The sequence below is a fragment of the Oryctolagus cuniculus genome, chromosome 4 (assembly GCF_964237555.1).
Source record: "Oryctolagus cuniculus chromosome 4, mOryCun1.1, whole genome shotgun sequence".
In the NCBI taxonomy this organism is placed as follows: Eukaryota; Metazoa; Chordata; class Mammalia; order Lagomorpha; family Leporidae; genus Oryctolagus; species Oryctolagus cuniculus.
Window position 1 is genome coordinate 89,716,009 of NC_091435.1, and position 20,533 is coordinate 89,736,541.

A 20,533-nucleotide genomic window follows, 5' to 3' on the forward strand; every position below is an offset into this window, starting at 1 on the left:
CTTGTGTTTGAAAAAAATTATCTAGGATATCACCACATTAAGACTTACTCTGAGATTTAACATAAGATGAATTTTGTCATCATCACAGGCTAAGGTGACACTGTCTTTATATATTCATCTTCCAACTTAAGTTTGAAATATTTTCCTCTATCAATTTCAATCTCTTTGTTAACTATGGAAAGAAAATGAAAAATTCTGAGTACAAATACATTGACTCCTATATTATTCTATACCTTCTTGAAAGATGATGTAATACTTATAGGCAACACTTTATTTTTTTTTTTTTTTTTTTTTTTTTTTTTTTTTTTTTTTTTTTTTTACAGGCAGAGTGGACAGTGAGAGAGAGAGACAGAGAGAGAAAGGTCTTCCTTTTTGCCGTTGGTTCACCCTCCAATGGCCGCCGCTGCAGCCGGCGCACCGCGCTGATCCTGGCAGGAGCCAGGAGCCAGGTGCTTTTTCCTGGTCTCCCATGGGGTGCAGGGCCCAAGCACCTGGGCCATCCTCCACTGCACTCCCTGGCCATAGCAGAGAGCTGGCCTGGAAGAGGGGCAACCGGGACAGAATCCGGCGCCCCAACCGGGACTAGAACCCGGTGTGCCGGCGCCGCAAGGTGGAGGATTAGCCTATTGAGCCACGGCGCCGGCTTTATAGGCAACACTTTAAAAACCTGAGTATCTATACAACAGCATATTCATTTCATCATCCTTATATAGGCTTCCTATTGTATCATCTTTCTAGACCAACTATCCAATAGAATTGCTTAGAAAGTCACTTGTAGAATTTTAAAATTTGTGTAGGCATGTAAATAAAAAGAAACCAGTAAAATTAAATAGATTTTTCATTAAAAATATTTTCAACATGTAATCAACATAAAAATTATCAGTGAGCTATTTTATATCATTTTTTCCCTAAGGCTCTAAAATCTGTTTTTTGTTCACTGAATGCACATCTAAATTTTGATTAGTCCTTTATAAATGTTCAGTAGTCTCATGTATCTAATGACTACCCCATTGGACAGCCAAGCTTAATGTAATCCCATCATTGTTTCTTTTTTTAAAAATGGTATTTAATTTATTTATTTTAATGGAAGATGGAAAGACCGAGTGAGAGAGAAAGAGAGATCTTCCATATGCTGGTACACTGCCCAAGTGTCTGCAATAGTTAGGGTTGGCATAGGCTGAAGCTGGAAGACAGGAACTCAATCCAGCTCTGCTATATGAATGGCAGGAACTCAAGCACTTGAGCCATTTTCAGCTGCCTCCCGGGTGTGCAGTTGCAGGAAGCTGGAATCAGGAATGGAGCTGGGACTTCAACTCAGGCAGTTTGATATGGGATACAGGTGTCGAAAGTGGCATAGTCTATGACTTAGTCTACGATGCAACAGTGCTACCCCTAGTCATTTCATTTCGAGAGATCCATTACCTAGATCTGAAAGGCAAAAATAGAAGTCTTTTTGTACCCATAGTTTAAGCTGCTTCTGCCTTGCTATCTTCATAACTAGGAAAACAAAATGCTATCTTTCAATACCAGGGATTGTATATGCTATCTTCTAAAGTCGTTTATAATTCTAAGGTATTACAATGTTTTCACATCATCTGATGTTAGCCCATAAAAGAATGAATCACTTCTTTAATAAAAATCATTAAACCATTTTGATAGAGTAGATATTTTATTGACTAAATGGATGTACGTAATTGAAAGGTAATATTCAACACAGGGTTTAAAAGAGAATGACCTAGTCAGAATCTAGCATCTGCCTTGTGTTCCCACAGACAATGAGGGCAATTTGCATTGCATTCCCACAATGATGAGAAGGCCAAAACTGAGCACCATGGGAAGGTCACAAAGCTAGACACTAGGGATACCTGTAGTCTGGTCCGTATCTGAAAGCAAACTCTTTCTGATCCCATTAAATACTGTATTAAATATGTGAGTGACTCATGTAACAAATGAAGAGGACTTCTTCATCTTTTTTGTTTCATAGATCAGCTAAAACAAGATTATTAATGCTATGATAAAAAAAGAAACATGTCTCTTTCAATGTCACTTCTTTGCCTACAAGATGTAAATTAGACCAAAAGAAGGGAAGAATGGACAAAGAGTTACGCACACAAACACACACACAGACACAAGCACAGCAACACAATTTCTCAATGCATTTTTATTTTTTAAATTTTATTGCATGTCTTGGTAAACATAAATGGCTTCAAGATTTGCCTCTGGCTCATCAAAAGCCTTTAACACAAAATACCAAAAGACAAGCAACTGAAGCTTAAAAAAAAAAGCATCACATCTATAAGAAAGAACCTTTGAAAAACATTAATAAGGCATATAAAACTTCTGACATTTGCTTAATTTTTGTAGTTATAAAAATAATTAAAAAAACCCACATCTCTTTAACATTCAATATCCCACATACTGTATTTTAGGGCAATACCAAGAAAATGAAAAGTAAATTTATTTGAAGAAAATTCTGCTCTCCATTTCTGTTTATAATCACCTCCAAAGAAAAAAACAACCCATTCTTCAGCTAATCACATTGAGCTGAGGCCACAAGAACCCTATTAAGTTCTGCCTCGGTTGCCTGTCCTTTATATATTTTCATCTCTTATCCTGGCTACTCAAACACTCAAGGAGTATGAACTGCTTCCCAGATAGTTGTGCCCAGTTTTGGCTAATGCCAAACTCTTGAGATACAGTACAGGGATTTCTGAGTCCCTTGTGCCACCTACATAGTGCTGAAATAGTTCAGAAGTCCTAGGTTTATTCAAACACTCAGGACAGTAAAGGAAACCATTTGTCCCCCTAACATTACCAAGACACAGCTTTCATTTTTCCCTTAATGGGTTTACAAAGCTGCACACTTGCTCCAGAAATTAACTGTGCTTATTCTCATTTAAGCACAATAAAATGTTGAAATCAAGGACTCATTCTTTTTAACGTACAAAATAAAAAAAATACAAAACAACTTTCCCTCCCCCCCCCCACTTCTTACAAGTGTGGTATTATTTCTTATTTGGCATCGTATTCTTACTAAATGGTATTTCCATGAAAATATAAAAACAATACAAAAAGTTTCAATTGTGGTTCTGGAAAACCCACTATCCCTAGGAAAAAATGAATCAAAACACAAAGTATGTTTCATACACAAAATATATATACACTTTTCAGAGAAAACTCATACATTACATTTTAGAGCCAAATTAGCCCTTTTGCACTTTAAAATAAAAATGGAAACTTATGTGCAATGATAGCCCTTTACCAGAATGCATGGGAAGAGTTTAGAGCTCATTAGCATATATACAAAATATTTAATATTTTGAAAAACAAATATTTGTTATAAAGCATGTTTTCAAAAGCCCTAGGGGGAATATTGTCATATACATGTTTTCCCAAAGTTTGCGAACAATTCTGTTTACATGGCTGCAGCAAGAGCTTCCACTGAAGGCTGATTCTTGATCTATGGAAGCATTTTTATATCTGTGCACAGTCCTGAAGGGAGAGGGACAAGATACTGGGTGCTCACAGTTGTTGATCAAAAAAGAAAAATGATACAGTGATGCAACCAATGCTACAGGAAAACTGATCTCATAATTTCGTATCTTCCAAATCACTTTCCTACTTTAAATCTTGAAGAGAGAAAGGTAAACAAGTGTAGGCATGCAGTTATACTGACAGAAGTGTCTTTAAAAGAAACAGATACTAAGTAATATTGTCTTTATTTTGGAAGAACTTTCAGGAGCATCAAGTTCATTGAGACATCTTACTCTTTAGTAGAGATTCATTTTTTCTGGATGAATCCTATTTTTCCTGGATATTCTCAGTAGACATTAAAACTTGTAAGAACTACAAAGATGGTGTCTATGCCAATTGAGTCAACCTGAACTCTACCAAAAAATAGTCATTGTGTATGAATTAGTGAAACTAGTAGCAAAATTGGGTCTTAAGGCTTCTGTTATAGTAGAAAAGCATTCCCAATAAATACTAAGATATCTCATGCTAAATTTGAGGGCATTACTGGTAAATCCAGATACATGATAGCAGATGTTTTGAACTTGTTGCCATGGACCTTTTAAGAACTTTAGCCATGGTCCACATTCCTCAATCCTACCCAAAAGCAGGAGAGAATGTGATTCTTTAGTGTGTGACTGTGTGAACATGGACATTTTTTTGTAAATGCACTAAACAGCATCAAAGTGAACAAACATTATTGGAAAGGATATTGGTAACGTAAAATACACAAATGTAGAAAATCGTGTACATATATACAGTCTCAACCACTTAACAAACAATGATAAATACAACTGGATCTAGTCAAGGGTTTGATATGGTATGTGTTTAGCATTCAAGGAACTTAGGGATCTATATGCATTATTACTCCTGTGTGCCAAGCTGTAGATACCTGTTACCATATAGGATACCCCTTGAGAGAAGGGAAGTATAGATAAGTCATCCAAAAATAAGTAAATAAAAAAAAGTAAGTGCAACTCAATTTCCTTTCCTTTAAATTACATTTTAAACAACACTCAATGCCCCTACCCAAAAATATATACTGCATATTTATATATATATATATATATATAGTCTTAGACTATAAGGGTGAAAATGCTTTATAAAAGTCAATGAGAGATCTCTGCAGCTTAAGGAGACACCCACTGCTTTTTTGCTCATGTCTACCTAACCAAGACAGCTCAGTCCAGCAAGCAATAGTTTTGAAGGCTTAAAGCCAGAATCGGAATCAGACGCCAGGTCAGATGCTGGCTAAGAGGCAGCCTCTTCTCTTTCCCTTAGGAAACCAGACTGAGATGAGGGAGAGGAGGAGCTAGGGAGATTGCTTTGGTGATCTAGGAGAAGAGCCCTGTAGGGGGTAGACAGAGCTCAGGAAGAGCCCACGTAAAGGAGCTCATTCCCCTTCCTCCTTGATGCGCTGCTGCTTGTTGCGTCGGGCATCCATGTCGAAGTTGAAGTCATTCCACTCATCACGGGGTGGGAAGGAGATGGTCTGGCGGAGAGTGAAGCGCACAGCATCAATAACGCGCTCGCCTCGGGTCTCACTGGAGCCCACACTGACCGTAGAGGCACCACTGGGGGTCCGCAGGAGATGGGGAGGTGAGGAAAAGTCGTGCAGCTGCCGGTGGTCCAGGATGCCCTTCCAGATGGCATGTCGGAATTGCTCAGGGATCTTCAGACTTGCCAAATCCTGCATGACATGGAAGGGATTCAGGCAGACGTAGAACAGACAGACATTTACTCCATACCATTTTTTTATTCTCTAGTGCTCTCATTTATCTGAAAAATTTTATCTTTAAATTAGAAAATAAAATTAACTTTCTGATAGGTGTCAGTGCTACCTGTAACTAAGCACTAGGGCACAGCCTTGAGGTGCCATCTCTGCTTCTGGATAACACTCCATTGATTCTCTACGAGCCTCAGTTTCTTCACTGATAAGATAGAGATCATAATTAGATGAGTGTACAAAATTCCAAGCCATAAACATAAGACCCTTTCTAACCCTTAAATCTACCTGGTTCTAGATACTAAAAGAAATGTATTCATGGAATGTTGCCCCCACTGAGTGAGGAGATGAGCAAGAAAGGTTACTTATGGAGCTTCAGCACTGCCCACATGCCAGGCACTGAACTAATTACTTTCTGTTCGTGGGCTCATTTATGTTCGTACCCTCAGATTAGCAGTATTCATGTTATGTAGACAGAGAAACTAAAGTTCAGAGAAGCTGACATGTACGAAGTTAAACAACTGAAAGAATAAACAGGACACAGGAAAGCCTCTCAGCCTAAAACTGACCTACTGACCCATGGGCCAAAAGGTCTCTTGGTGTTTGGATAAACCAAGATATCAAAAGGCAGAGCAATTGTGTCCACATTAGGGTAGCAGGCATCACAGGTAGGACTGATTTTAACTAACCTTGGTAGCATCTCAACAATAGCTTACATTTTTTATGCAACATCCTAATAAACAGGAAGCACACTGTTCTTGGAGTAAGAAAATATATGGCTTAAGTTCTTATTGCCACCAACCAGCTATAGAATTTTCGCAGTTCTGGCCTGTGTCTTCATTAGTAAAATGGGTATATTTTATTTTTAAGTCAACATATATTGTGGACTTAAATGTAAATGTAGCTATGAAAATACTATAAAGCATACTTTATAAGAATTTAGATATGTTAAGAATTTATATAAATATGTTAAGAATTTATATATTATTAACTCTTTGCATCCTATGGGGATGCTAAAGAAAACTTCTAAATTTAACCATACTCCTTTTCCAGGAAGAGATGTCAAATAACTAGATGGGTGCTAATAGATAAGCAGAAAAGAAGATGTCTGTTCCAGAAATCTACAGGAGAAAACTGAGGTGAAGGTGGGGAAACTGTACAGCCTCTCAACTCTTCCTAACACAGAGTCAGAATTTCCTAGTGGTGTCAATTTTCAGGCCATAGGAGTTTCTCCAATTTCCTTCTACAGCAGAAGAATACAATAAAAAGAAGGTAAACTACAAATAGAGAAGTGAGTATAAACTGTTTTTGCTTCTTTGCTCTTTATACTTAGGAGATGCTCAGTAAGTCCGAAGTGCTTTGTAAACTATCTTTCCCTAATCTCCAAGACTCTTTAGGTAGATTTTCACTGGTTACTGACAGGTGAGAAAGCTGTGGCCCTGAGTTGGCATTAAGAACAGATGGATTTCTGGAACCATCTATACATCCTAACAACCAGGGAAACATCCTGATTACTCCCCAGTAGGGACAACTGGAAAGGAAGACTTTAAAAAGTGAGGCAAGGGGCAGCTTCCCTGATCCACCACGGAGGACTTTAGGAAGGAGGCTCCCTCAAATACGGGGCAACTCTGTTCTCTTCAGTGGATTGACGTGCTGATAATCTGAATCCTGTAGAGTTTTCACTGACAATTCATTCTATCAAGGAGCAGCAGCCAAGGGTGATTTACGCAGTGGAGAGGGGTGGGTCTAGGGACCACATAGTATGTACTTGTCAGCAAGAGCTGGGGCATTCTCATGATGTGGGGATATCTCTAGCATCGGTGCTCAAGGAGGGGAATAGAGAGGTTTCAACTACAGAAGCAGCAGCAGAGGCAGAGACTGTCTTCTTCCACCAGTCCAAAGTACCCTCTGGAAGCGAGGAGAGAGGAGAGTGACCCTCAAAGAGAGCAACATGAAGAACAGCCTGAAAGGACAACTGGATTGCTGAAAACCAGAGCAACACTAGCTCCCACATGAGCAACAGTTCAAGAAGTAGAGAAGGAAGCAAGAAAAAGTACCCTCTCATCCAGCTTATTTCAGAAGGCAAATCAAAGAATAACAAAGCCAGAAAGGAAATAGTTTAGAACCCAATTTGATTAACTGGAGCCCAGAAAACTCTAGGCTTTCACTGCCATTAAACTGCATGATGAGGACCTACAACTATGACTAGTGGTCATGCCCAGTGATCAGGGATGGCTGGGCCCTATTCTGACAGGACTGAGAATTGAAGCAATCTGTAGCTGAATCTCCTCAATGTTCTACATTAAGGAGAGCAAGAAATGGCCCATTAATATGGATATGTACTAGATGTTCACAAACCAGGGTTCTAGTCCTGGTTCTGTCATTATCTCATCATGAAAAGTGACTATTTCATCATTTCTCCCAAGTTTTTAAGTGAGAATAGCAACCATTTCTTCCTGGTATCCTCTCTGGGGATTTATATAGATTAAAGAGAACATCCAAAAAGTTGTCTGAATTCTTTAGGGATTATACATTTCTTGATGGCAGAATTGTATCTCCTCTTTCCACTTGGCATATAGTATGAGTACAATAGATAATTGTTGACTCATCAGATACCTAAAGAAGACTATTTATTTTTTTGAGTTTCTCATATGGACAGTTTGAGGCCTAGAAATCTTACTAACATTATTATAAGTCCCATTAAAAGAGGACTGGGGGCATGGCAAAAACAAATTTCAAAACTAGCAGGGGTGGATCTAAAAGGCAGATATTGCTAGAGGAAGGACATGAAGAAATAAAACTCAAAAGTCTAACAGTTACTTACATCCATGGAGTAATGCTCAATCTGATAGATGGTGGTCAGCCCCTGGGTCGTGAAATAGTCCAGACATGATGAACAGCCCAACCTTGCTAAGAAACTGCAGAGGGAAGAGGGAAGAGGAAGGAGGAAACAGAAAAAGAAAGTTCACCCCAACTGCATTGGCGAGATAAAGGAAAACCCAACATTTTGCCCTTGGATGCCCTACATTACAGACTAGGGTAAGATAAAATATATGTGGGCCTGGGATTTGAGGAGTGTAGATTATAAGTGACTTGAATTTTAGGTATGTAGAAAAGAAAAATCAGCAATAGGGATTCCAGAAGATCAGTTTTATTATTGTTGTTTTTTTATTTTTTCCAAATGGTGATCTGTGGAATGTGTACGTGCCTTAGGAACAATCGCAGAAGGTGAAAGGATGGAGTCAGTGGTCAGGTCCCCAGAATTCTTTTCTCCTCTGTCTTCAATACAAAAAGAGCATCTCAATCTAACTGCATTATATTCATGATTTTTGAGAATGCTGACATGATGAAGAAAAATTCTAAGTCACTACTCTGTAGAGTCATTATGTCATCCTTCAGAACATGGGACCCCTCCAATTTGTTGCTAGCCTGAGATTGATGACACTGCCATGATCATAGTTCCAGGTGCTTGGTGGGGTAAGCCATGCACTTTTCCATCTCCATGACTGACACTGCATGGGAATGAATATAAATCTTTCCCACAGCCAAATAAGAGAATCATCCTGTTCATGAAGCAGGTGCAGAAGCTGTGCAGTAGGCACAAAATTTGGGAACCTACCTCTGTGTAAAACATCTGTAAAGATCTGTAAACATTTGTGTAAAACAGATCTTTCAGGCTTTATGCATTTCTTTCCCTTTCTATATGAATTCCCCTTCTTGGACTGCACCCATTTCCCATATGCAAAATAGCAGAGGCCATCAAATTATTAAAAATTTACATCATTTTGCTAATATTTAAGTTTTTATGGACATCCAACTCCAAAATTATGGTCCCTTGGTGCCTGAGAGCTATGAGGCCTAGAGCGCAAGAAAGGGAGCAAGATAGCAAGTGTATTGCCCTTTTGGGAAACCCAGCCCTTGAGCACCAATTTGAGGGCCACAATTGACAGTGTAAGGAGGCAGGGAATAAGTGAAGATGGCAAGGCAGGCATGAAAACTCCATGTCTATAAACACACATTTTCACTTTTTCCCATGTTCATTATAGAAATTCTCCTTGATTAACATTGCTGACCACTCCATAAATCAGAGACAACAGGGGCTGAACTTCAACTACAGGGCTGCTTTCTTTTTTATCCAAATATTTTTTCAATTTTTACAGTGTCCACCCTCCACCAACCAGATATGCTTAGAACAGGCACCCAGGGGCACATGTTGAGGACTCACCTGACAATGCTGCAATCTGTGGGATACGGAGGTGGGGGGGTGCAGTGGGAGGTGGATGGCATGGAGAGTGGGGGAGGGAGGGCTTGGGTAGGGCTGAGTCCATTCATGTCTCCAGCCATTGGCATGTGGGTGCCCATCATAGGAACTGAACAGAAGCAGGAGGAATAGAGAGGGTTACTGCCATCATCACATACCAGAATCCCTGGAACCATCTTGTCTGGTTTAAGCTCAGGAAGGGACTCAGTTACCAGCTTCTCATTTCTGTCTTTTCTCTCATTATGCCCCCTTCAAGCCTCCTGCGTCTAGGTACACAGAATAGTCACTAGGCTCCAATATTAATGACATATTTCTTGGCCTCTGTACACCATCTGACAATCTCTTATCACTCCTTTCTCTAATTCTGTCTAATCACTCATTGTTCCTCATGTTAACATATCCCTCCTTCTAGTTGCTTTCATGGTTTTATTTCTTCTCCCTCACTATACTAACCCCCTCAAGCATAGAAATCAGAAGGTACACATGTTTAGATCTCTACTGACACTAGCACAGTGCCTGCTACCCAACTAAGTGAACAAATGAACAAACTCATAAATGAAAGTGACCTTTGGAATATTTATTTGTGAATAGGAAGACACACTGAATATCTGTAAGGAACAATACCCCTAATAAGGAAGGACAACATTAAAGATTCCAACTCTTTCTTACGGCCCACTTCATGGTTATATACAGAAAAATCACCAATACTCATTGGTACTTCCCTAAACCACAACTTATAAAGATTCACTGATACAGAAGAAATGTTTAACACTAACATTATTTAGTTTTCAGATAAAAAATAGTGAAGTAATGCATCTACAAAAAGATGATTGCATTTTGTTTTGTTTTGTTTTTCAGTGAATGGTAGCGTACTCATTAGGAAAACCTCTGTCACTAACAAGCTAAGTAGAGAGCAAGAACCCTATCATATCTCATTTTGTTTACCCTCTGATTTTTCTGAGTACATCAAAGAATTGCAAAGTATTAATAGGCAAAAGCAGATAAGGAACACAATTGAAAAGAATCACCACCATTGTCACTATTATGTCATCCTTTATATCAGTTGAGGATTCTAAGATCTCACTAGAAGGAAAACAAAGGAGAACATGAATGATCCCTAGTATTTCACTGTCAAAGTAGCAGACCTGTTGGGAGGTCAGGTTTTGGGACCTAGAATGTGTTTTTCACTAGTAAGAGAATAGTCTGACTCTAAAGTCTTTGTTGCCATATCAAGCAACCATAGGACATACAACTCTATCTCACTGAATTGTGAACATCTTTCACCAGACTACAGAAAGTCACAACCTAGCATCCTTTCTTTCAAAAAACCCATTCCATTCAAGGCAATGCTAATTTCTGATCAAGTCTTTGATAAAAAATAAGTAGGGATTTCAATGAACAAGAGGGAGGGGAGGAGACTACAGGATACCTGTTCAGTCTTCTGCATCCCTAAGGATATTATATATTCTTCTGAATTTTTACCATCCTTTTCTTGTCAAGTTTGGGTATACACTTTTCTAGATCTATTTTTAGTGGACAAGATAATTATATTTATAGCAAAGTTATATGCCAATCGTCATATATTTGAAGGCCCAATTTTCATACTTTTACACTTATACTTAGTTCATATGAGGAATTTGTGTGTGAATAAGTAAAAGGCAGACCTCTCTATAGATCAATTCGATACTGTGTGTGAGATACAGCAGATGAGTTCAGAAGGCAAAGATTGCAAGAGCATAGACTTATAATTGATTAAGTGGGCAGAGTGACAATTTTCCTAATGGAAAATTGAGCATTATAGCAAAGAAGTGACTAATTTTGCAATTGAGTACAGACTACAATTTGTCCCTAGATTTTAAGTCTACTATATTACGCTACTTCCTACACATTGGATACATTTCCTTTTGACTCTTTGTAAAGTTGCAGGAAGTGGACTATTTCAGACAGCCTTATCCCCACTGAAGGAACAGTCTTCTCCATCTCTACTAGTGTGTTCTGTAAGGAACCATACACTTCAAGAGTAAGAAGGTAACTCTGAGAAACCCAAGCCACTCAAGTTTGTTTTGATTTGTCCCACCGTGCCTCTCACTTAGCTTAGCAACAACCCTTTTCCCCATTCAAGAGCAAAATTTTCAACTACACTAGCCCTGTTCATTCTTCAGTTGCAGCTAAAGGGGGATGCTCTTACTGTTGGCTCCCATGCCATCAGGAATGGTGGTGGGAGTGAGGGCGTTGCGCTGCTGAGGGTTGATAAGCTGGCTCACAGAAGGCAGCTTGTTCATGCTGTTCATTTTGTTCAGAGGTGGGGAGCTGTTACCGTATGAAGACTGAGACTGCATCGAGGTCCTAGGAACACAAACATGGGAATGATGATCAGCATGGGACACTGAAGAGTGGGCACTGGTCATTTCCAACAAGTCTCACAGTAAAATATGGCCTTGAATTGTACATTGCAAAATATTCCTCCAGAATTAATGTAAATTATATACATATATACTTGCTGTGTGCATTAGGTATTAGAGCATGGAAATCTAAAAGGAAATGGTTCCCATCTTCGAGATGCTCATAGAATAATGGATACAATGGAGACAGTAATCCATGCTACCCTGTAAGGCCATGATAAGAACTGAAAAACAGAAACTGAGAAAGAACTTTCTATACTACAAAGCATTAATACTATGTAATTACTGTGACCACAGAATGAAAGGTTAGCATGTTTCTAACCTTTGATGGGAAAAACTCCCTTTAACAATCATCAAACAAGACATAATATTTTATTCCTATTTGCCTTTTTTCTGTTACTATATTTGAAGGACAAATAAACTGCCTTCTTTCAGTTTTATTTTCATAGGATTCAAATTTTGAATGTTCTGTAAATGAACCTAGGTCACAAGAAAACATGGAAAAATAATTTAAAAAATAAAAGAATGTTTAAAAGAGGTACAGTTGTAGGGTTGATCTTTGAAGCTGCCACTGTGTCCTCTCCAAAATTACATGGAATCAGGGAAGCCTCTATTCTATCCCTCTGAAGAGCTATAGCTAAGGGAATGTAAGCAATATACTGTACAACATTTGAATAAATTAGCATGACAAGGTGTAATGTATGATGTACACTTCTGGTGCATTTTTACCACGACAGCTTGTAAAGTAGTAGGGCACTGTTTTCCTCTTTAGTACTTCTCAAGCACTCACAATCATAGATCCAAATTGTAAAAACAGAGGTTTATAGGATTATAAACACTTCAGGTTACAGTCTCTCTTTCACACATGATCTGAATGACTGTCACAACCGCCTGTGGAACAGATCATGGTATAGTAGGGCATGATGGGTAGAGATCATTATTCCTATTATGCAGATGAGTAACTATAAGTCTCTGAGAAATAAGTGTGCCCAAGATCATAAATTGCTAAATGGATAATTGAGGGTACAATTAGGTCTCCTGGTATCTAATCCAAGAGTTTTATATTTCACTCTGTGGCACTTTCCCAGAAATAAGACAGTGATGGAAAATAGGTTACAGGATAAAAAATGAGTGAAGGGGTAAAAGAAATGTGAGAAACTGAAAAAGAGTAAGGAGTGAGAAATTTGATAAAGGGGTCACCCAGCTATTAGAAAACACTTCCAAACCCACTCTATCCCTGTACAGGAGCCTTGCATTGGAGTCAGAACATTTGGATCTACTTAGGAAGATCCATAAGTCTCTATTAAATATAGCAAAACACAGGGCAATGTAGCAAAAAGAAGTTTTGCTAGCAGCTTTTTCTTCACCTGTCTTTGCCATTGCACAGTACCTAAGATGCTGAATAGCCCGTTTTTCAGATCTAAGTTGCTCTTCTGTTACCTAGAGACCTTCAGCAATATGTCCTAATCCCCGAAGCCATTTGAACATAAGGTAAGGGCTAAAGGAAAGCGTCACTTGAACTGCTGATGTTCACAATCAGGAAAATAAGGATACACTTTCAAGCTCTGGACTTTCCATGCATCCTCAGTTATCATAAATATCTTCTTCTAAATCCTGTTATAATTTCCTTCTCTCTTTCCCTTATGGTCATTATTTTGATTTGACTAATTTGTTAGTTAATTTATTGTTTTTCATCAAAAGCCACTTAATTTAAAGAGGCTAGGTCAGAAACCACAGACGAACAACAAAGAAATATAGATTTTGGAGCCAATCAAACCATCTGGGCCACCTTTTGGGTCTGATACAAATTAATTATGTGACTTGGGCTATTATGCAAGTCTCTTGGATCTCACTTTCTTAATCTATAGAACAGGCATGACATTTGCTCTGGAAGTTTTTCTAGGAAGATTAAATGAGATAATGTAAGAGTCCTGCATGTTGGCCGGTGCCATGGCTCAATAGGCTAATCCTCTGCCTGTGGCGCCGGCACACCGGGTTCTAGTCCCGGTCGGGTCACTGGATTCTGTCCTGGTTGCCCCTCTTCCAGGCCAGCTCTCTGCTATGGCCCAAGTGCTTAGGCCCTGCACCCACATGGGAGACCAGGAGAAGCACCTGGCTCCTGCCTTCGGATCACGGCGGCCATTGGAGGGTGAACCAACGGCAAAAGGAAGACCTTTCTCTCTGTCTGTCTCACTGTCCGCTCTACCTGTCAAAAAAAAAAAAAAAAAAAAGAGTCCTGCATGTTGCCCAGTGACTTCTAGGTATGCAAGAAGGTTTGCCTTCACTCTTACCTCCAGCTCCAAATCTTGAACATTCTAGTATGTGGTTAAGGGGATGGAAGGTTCTAATTCAAGAATTAATAGGAAAAGTATCCAGAGGGGATATCAATTATTAACTGGACAAACTTAGAAATTAGGACAAGCAAATGACTGGGGATAAGGGAATCTAAAAAGGTCAGAAAATCTGAATGCATCTCCTTTAATGGAGAAGTGAGTCTTCAAACTACAAGGAGAGAGATCAAGGTAGTCTGTTTATTATTAAAGTCACAATGTCTGAAACAGAAGGAACATTCTGACAGCCTCTGCACATTGAGGAAAAGGAAATGAGACTAAATAAATTCAGGGCCAATCTAAGGACCGTGTAGGACAACCATATCCTCCCACTCCCCAAGTACAGACCTAATGCCATGGTCCTTGGATAGACAGTCTCAAGGATTTCTGGGGAAACTGAAGAGAGGGAAAATGTGTCTAGAACAACAAGATCTGTGCAGTTGAGCTTTTCTTAACCAGCCCCCATCGGAAACCAAAATCAAAATCCAGAAATTGAGAACACAATGCTCCTCAGGAAAGATGACAACGTGCATACCCAGGGTTGTTTTCTTTAGATGCTCACTAGATTCTTCTGGGAATCCAAGGGACTGGATGCAGAAAGGCATATGGCATGGATTTTTAGTTTTGAGGAGAAATCCAGGTGAAGGGAATTCCTAGTTCTTAACTCCAACAATGTAAGCATCTATGTGCATTGTTTAGAATACCATTTCGAATTTCAGGGCTGTTGGTGTCAGATCCCCTGAGATTAGAAATCAGGTTTCCTGATTCGAGCTCTAGTGACTACATGGTAAAACGTCAAAATTCCTAAGACACAAATTACTCTCTCCACCTACCAGATGCCGAGGATTCCACTATACCTTTTTTTCCTCCTTTGTAGTTCAAATCTTCCACTGCTAATTTTAAAAGCAACTCTCGAGTAGAATTTAAAAATACTTCAGGCTAAATCTATTCTAATAAACCATTTCTGAAGTATGTAAAATTTGAGGGGGGGAGGAGATATTGAAGATAAAACAGTACATCTCTTGTATGAGGAAGGCCAAAGGCAAAAAAAAAAAAAGAAAAAAAGAAAAAAGGGAAGACATGAAATATAAGAAAAGTAATTGTACCTCCACTAAAAAAACATTCAGAATAAAAGCAAATGTTAAATACCTAAACATACACACCAACCCTTTAAGGGCTTTGCAAATCAAAGTGATTAGGCTAACTGCAAACACTTTGCAAAAGTAACAAGAGCATATGATCACCTGATTTTACTAATATATTTTTATCTCAAACATAAAAATGTTTTCTTAAGTATTTATCAAATCTATGAGATCAATTATTTTAACTTAAGACATATTCTAATAAAGCTTTTGAAAACAATAACTCAGAGCACAGAACATACTATAAATAAAAACAAAAAGTAAATTGGACAACAGGTTTCACCAAGGGTTTTTGGCTAAATATTTGCTAATGCCTACATCATAGAAGCCAAATTATTTAATAGATTTGGATTTGATTTAAATTCATTTTAGCAAATTTGGCAACATAAGCTACAACTTGAGAGTTTTTCAAAGATGTCAATAAGTAGTATAATAGTGTCCAGCTCCCCATATCAAAATTAAACCCTATTACATCTAAAATATATTTTTAAATTAGTCTAACCATTGTATTGAATTTTTAGGATAACTTTGATGCAGTGTGTATTAAATAAAACACAAAATAATGCTGAAGAAATATAGACAGGACCAAAGCGACTGTTTTGTTACTCTTGCTTTTTGACTTACGCATGGCATTTCAAGCATTTACAGTAAGATAGTCTAGTAATTCAGAGTGGGGGAGGGGAAGCAAGAGAGACAGAAACAAAAAACGGTAAGATAAACCAAGATGCAAAAGTTTATTGAAAATTTAAATCACACATCCATTAAAGCAACAGCCTCAATAACAAGATATCATTGTCTCGGTGATACAGAGTGAATCGATTTGGTGGGGAAAGACTGGGGTGGAGAACCTGGAGAAACGCATGTGAACAATGTCAGAAAAATGGCTGGTTTCACGGTGGGTAGCATTGAGGGCTAGATGCTCCAGATTCGTCACAGATTCAGTGAGAGGTCTTTGAACTCCATTTGGGGCACTTAGTAATGGAAAAACTGCCTGGGACAACATGACTGGGGTGGTTTTATATCTTCCTACTGAAACCACAATTTTAGCATACTGACCTTGGGGTGTACACAACAGTTTTGGGATAGGTCTCCAGGGTTTCATGCGCAAGAAGACTCTCTATCATATCAGATATACTGACATATGGTGGCAGAGACAGGGTCTCACAGAGCACTACTGAGCTTTGTAGCTCCCTGCGAGGGAAGGATAATCATAATGCAAGTTCTCAAAAAAGAAAAAACACCCTATCCTCCCCAAAGTGGCTACATGTGGTGATTGTCACCTCTCTGCCCAGCAGTACACTGGACACCTTAGTTTGGTACTATTTGCAATATTGCTTCATGACCAGCATTCAAAGGGCCTGAGTCTCTCAATCACCTACAATCTACTTTTGCATAGACAATAACAACGTTTTTCTCTTTTTCTTAAAAACATTTCGTAAGTTTGAGACCTGCTCAAAAGCTTCTTTATGAGTTTTAGAAACACAACAGAAGGTAACAGAAACGGGTTCCAATAAACATCTTAATGCCCCTCTCCCCACCTGACTCCCTTCCTGCCAGGAAACGACCAGAAGCTCACAGACAAACACAGAAGTTCCTGATCGGCCAACATCAGATCACAGGACACAAATCTGCAGAAAACGCCCTTTCTGGTAAAGTTTTGAGTCCCTTCCAATGATTCTCTCACTAGAGGCTGTGTGCCTTTGAGCAGTTGCGTCTCTGAGCCAAAGTGTCTTCAAGTCCTGCCTACGAGGGCTGGGTACACACACACAAGTACACAAAGATAAAGACATGGACAAACAACAAACACACACTCTTCAAACACGGGGAGGGGAGCTCTATGGGTACACTGATCGGTTGTGGGAGTTGGAATGTCTAAAGAAGACGTCAGATTGTTTCGGAGTTTCTCTCCGGGGCTCCACAAGCTCATTCCTGAAGCAGGCTGAAAGGAGACTGCAGAGAGGAACCAGAGAAAAGAAAAGATGAAGGCTTAGGTCGTCACGTTTTCAAATCCACTGAGCACAGAAACACACTCCTCATACCTTCATGATCATAGCACAGACAGAACTGAATGCCTGAAAAGTTACTTTTGTTCCTTCCTTTTTGTCCTCCTTAAAAATTGCCCAAGTATTTCTCAAGATTTTTATGAAGAAGAAATGAGATAAAGCAGTAGGAGATAACCAGATGTATGTATCAGAATCACCTGTGGAATTTATACAAAAAATGCATTTTCCAGATCTCTTCTGAGAGCAGGCTGGGATGCAGGCACATATATCTTTAACAAGTTCCACAGGTGAGTCCATTGAGGACTAATGACACAAGGTAGGTCAAGGTGCTTAGCATACTGCTTGACAATATGGACGTATGCTTGGCTTACTGGACACAATTAATTAAAGAAGGCATTGGAGAAACTAGAATAAACTTTCATCTTGGTAAAAATGTCATCTGTCCAATTATTATACCTCATTACTGCTCTTGTCTAGCCTAACTGTGAAATATGAAGAAATATGATCTTATCAGCATAGGGGCTGCGTCATCATGCATTTGTAAAGAACTATTAATGAGCATTTTGTATGTGCCCACATTGAGAGGGATAATATCTTAATCCTTTCAGTCACAAACTTGGCCTATAAAAGCATATATCAAACTCATGAAAGCAACCTTTGCATAATTAAGAAATCAATTATGCCACAAGCATGCCAGAAAAAAAAGCCCTTTTATTTTGCTAGAGGTTGTGCAACTCCATCAACTGCTTGGGAATTGTTTCCCAGCCTGGCTTTTTGAATCATCTTGGGTTACTTTCAGAACAAGGCCATTTTTGCTTGGTTAGTGCTGGAAGTCAGAAAACTATCTCATCAGCACGAATTGGTATCTTTATAAAATATGCCAGAATACACATTAGTAAGGAAGCAAGTTACTACCAACTAAAACACTACAGCTCTGGCTTCTTGGTTGGATGTTAAAGTCAGAGCTTCTCTTGAAGCACAGATGGACATACAACAACATGCTAAAATCACACAAGTGTTCTATCCCAGATAAGGGTGTGGGAACCACGGGGTTCAAGCTTTCTGACCTAGAACTTACACTAGATCTGCAACAAGATGGGAAAACTTTGAAAAGTGATTTAATCTTTGAGTTTTTCCTTTATTACCAACTCAGAGCTAATAAATCTTTGCCCTGAAACATTTATAACATAGCTTCAAAGTTAAAAGCAACAGTGTTAACAGTGTGTTAACAGTAAAAATGTGTGCTGTTTCTTACTGTAAGTTTGAACATATGAAATTTCCAATATTCACCTGATTTTACCTAGAAAGCTGGGATTTCAAATAGATATTCTGGAACTATAAAGACTGTCTCTACCAACCCTAGAAATATGTTAATTCCTTCTAACAGTTTGGAGGTTTGTGTCCTCTGCTCTCTCCTACATTGATGGTCCTGAAAATATTGTTTTCTTCTCCCTAAGTTACATGAATCTGAGGAAAAAAAATCAATATTCTTGAAGATAATAACATCCAAATGACCTAAAAGAGATAGAACTTCAAATGGAAACAGCAAAGGTGAATACCAACTAACTGGTAACAGAGACATAAAGATATTTCAAAAGCTTTACATAAAATGGAATTAAAAGATACATTTATTTTAGTGTAAAAAAATTCAAAATCCACGTACAGGGTGGGCATTTAGTGCAACAATTAAGATGTCACTTGGGATGCCTGCATCCTATATTTGAGTGCCTAAATCTGAGTCCCAGCTATGTCTCCTATTCCAATTTTCTGCTTATGTGCTCACACTGGGAGAGAACAGGTGACTCAAGTACTTGAGTCCATGCCACCCAAGTGGGAGAACTGAATTGAGTCTCTGGGTCTTGGCTTTGGCCTGGCCCCACCCTTGGCTTTGTGAGCATTTGGGGAGTGAACCAAAAGATGGGACATCTGTCTGTCTCTATCTCTTTCTCTCTCTGCCTTTCAAATAAACAAAAAAAAAATAAAATTCCATACACAGTTTTTTATAATATGCATTTTCCATAAATGTTATGAAGACCCCTTATATGCATGGATTTCAAAAAAGGTTTTTTGCATCAAAATAAACATCATATAGTTCCTTTTCCCATAATTTTTTTTGAAATACCTTTGTAGTTATTGCTTTAGTTTTATTATAACTTAACTAATTAAGCAGACAAAACATTGCAGAGAGAAGAGCTCTATGTTCCAATCTTATTCTATAACTCTAGTGTGAACTGGATATGAAATCACAGTACACGTGTAGTTACTGGGTATCAGGTACAGTGTGAGAGACTGGATAGCCTTGAAGATTCTGTGCTGTTGGACTATTCCTTGGCTTGTATTACTATTGAGCTACAATTATCAAATGATAAAGAAAAATATTAAGGGCACAGGATCACACATTGACATTCAAATTTAAATGAAGTCTATCCTATAGAAACTGTAAAAATAATTTTCCAGAGAAAAGCATGAGTTAGGCTATAAACAAACCTAGGACAAATTGATGTTGGTCTGAGATTAGGACAGGACAGAAACCAAGATATAGGGTAAACTACAGGAAAAAGTAAAAAAAAAAAAAAAAACCAAAAAAAAACAAAGATGGACTTGGTCTGAAATATAGAAATCCAAAGACTGCTAAATAGGTGTCAAATGGCTTCCATAAAGGCATCTTAAGCATTAATATTCCTTGAAAACATAAAGGCAAGAAGTCTAATGCAAAAAGGGCGCCCAATTTGTCTTCCCTGTAAATACTGGCTTCTGTAAACATAACTGCATATATTTATACCAATGTGGGCACATCAACTAAAATCAAATTTCTTTATAAAGAATGTAGAGCCTACTTCTGTCTGTAACAATTTGATTCATGACAACTCAGTGTAAAATCTATCTTACATAAATGCCTATGATCATGAAGGTAATTTTGAAGGAATCTTTTAACAAAGAAGACCATGCACAAATGAAAAGTAGGCAGCGAGAAAACACATAGTGGGGCACTAACAAAATATTTAAACTGAAAATATGGCATTGCCACCTTTTAGAAAGATATGCCTTCTCACTAATTTTCCTTCTACTGAAAAGGAAAGTACAAAATTGATTCTTTAGCAGCATAAAATTGGTACTATATTTTGGAAAGGAAATCACAGTATGTTAAAGGCATTTTCC

At 38.4% G+C, this 20,533-nt stretch overlaps 1 protein-coding gene across 8 annotated transcripts in view; it reads right to left on the minus strand.

Annotated features, from left to right (window-relative positions):
* Nucleotides 1-2,137: 2,137 nt before the first annotated feature.
* Nucleotides 2,138-20,533, minus strand: part of TP63 (tumor protein p63) — a 254,016-nt gene continuing 235,620 nt past the window's right edge. For 3 of the 8 annotated variants that reach the window (XM_008266646.4, XM_002716509.5, XM_008266647.4), the window contains 4 exons: nt 11,686-11,843; nt 9,462-9,606; nt 8,061-8,154; nt 2,138-5,200 (listed from right to left, as the gene is read on the minus strand). In XM_008266646.4, the coding sequence (XP_008264868.3) occupies nt 4,904-5,200; nt 8,061-8,154; nt 9,462-9,606; nt 11,686-11,843 (694 nt within the window). In that variant the 3' untranslated portion in view covers nt 2,138-4,903. Of the gene's footprint in view, nt 5,201-8,060; nt 8,155-9,461; nt 9,607-11,685; nt 11,844-16,086; nt 17,322-20,533 lie in introns of those variants that run through there. The other 5 variants (XM_051818895.2, XM_051818894.2, XM_070072370.1 and 2 more) reach the window with 3 other exon arrangements.